Below are 1,539 nucleotides of genomic sequence, written 5' to 3' on the forward strand. Positions count from 1 at the left end.
GATAGACCAGAAAAAAAAAAAAGGTGGGCAATTCTTGAAAGTCACTGGAGGCTAAAACTTAGAGTTACATTTGGTTTCCTGTTCTAGAAGAGTGAGAGAAGATTACATGAAGGGGAAAAACTTGTTATTTTACTAAAGCCATTAAAAGATAATTCAGGGAGATCTCAAACCAAGTAACCATGTTGATAACATGCATTCCACTCTCATGTTTAAGACACAAAGGTCTCCATTTCTCTAAGGGAACTGCTTTTTCGGCATGACACGCTCTCTCTCTTGCCTTGGAGCCAAGTAATTGGAACCCTAAACACACGGCGGAGCTTCTGTTGGAACCGGTTTCCAACAAAACAATACAAAAAGGGATTAATGCAGCTGTTGGTGAATCCCAGGAGGATGGCAAAAGGAAGTGCCAGGTCAATGACTGCTATAACTTCACAGCTATTAATGACACCCATCCAGGCCAGAGCATCCAGGAAGGTCAGAACATGGAAGGGAAGCCAACAGATGATGAACGCCAGAACAACAGCAGCTGCCATCTTCAGGACTTGGTCACGAGTTATTCTGTTCTTCCCATAGCTATTGGTCTTCAGTAGGTGTTTTCTGATTCCAAAATAGCATGTTGCTATGAATATTAAAGGGATAATAAAACCAAGGATATTTTTCATTAAGGCAATCCCAGCTGACCATTGGGCATATTTCTCAGGTGGGAAAGCCATAATGCAAGCATTCACTCCTAAATATTCAATTGTTCTGACATCTCGGAAGTAAAATGTTGGCAATGAGGACAGACAGGCCATACACCAAACAAGTGGAACTATGTAAGATGCTTGCCAGGGATTTCTTCTTTGAGACAGAAAGGGGTAGATGACAGATTGGTACCTATCAACACTCATGCAGGTGATAAAAAAAATGCTTGCAAACATGTTCAGGGTCAGGAAAGAACCAAAAACTTTACACATTACAGGTCCAAAGAGCCAGTCATATCTGTAAGAATAATAGGTTGCCCAGAGAGGAAGAGTAGCCAAAAGCAGTAAGTCAGCCACAGCCAGGTTGAAGATGTAAATGCTGGAAACCTTTTTAGGACCCTTTTGACAACAAAACAGTGTAACCACAATAGTATTGACAAGAAATCCAACCACAAAAATAATGTAGTAGAGAATAGGAATTGCATCTAAATGCTTATCTGATGGCTTATGTGAGCAGTTAAAGGTAGACTCATTGCCAGAAATGTTCAGAAGTCCGACGTGAAGACTGCTGGTAATGTTTTTGCTGATGGTGGCAAGGGTGAAGTTGTCCTTCATATTGATTGAAATGTCAGCAGCTCCTAATTCTTACACCTTCTGGGGAAAAACAAACAAACAAACAAAAAAACCAACAAAAACCTCTCAGAGCACATACAGAATTTAGGACATCATCAAGTCATTAGCATTTTAAAAGTTTGTTGAAAGGAGAAAATGGTGGATGGTTATAGACAATATTGGGAAACGGAAGCATGCCTTATGAAATAAGAATGGATTTTACTTCATGAAGAAGAAAAGAGAG

The 1,539-nt window shown here is 40.0% G+C and overlaps 1 protein-coding gene across 1 annotated transcript; it reads right to left on the reverse strand.

Moving 5' to 3' along the window:
- Positions 1-209: 209 nt before the first annotated feature.
- AGTR2 (angiotensin II receptor type 2) lies at positions 210-1,298 on the reverse strand (the record flags this gene model as incomplete). Its single annotated transcript, XM_082610332.1, has 1 exon — positions 210-1,298. One exon carries the CDS (start codon positions 1,296-1,298, stop codon positions 210-212), a length of 1,089 nt encoding a protein of 362 aa, XP_082466458.1.
- Positions 1,299-1,539: the final 241 nt, after the last annotated feature.

This window comes from Mesoplodon mirus (assembly GCF_964341445.2).
Source record: "Mesoplodon mirus genome assembly, chromosome: X".
NCBI lineage: Eukaryota > Metazoa > Chordata > Mammalia > Artiodactyla > Ziphiidae > Mesoplodon > Mesoplodon mirus.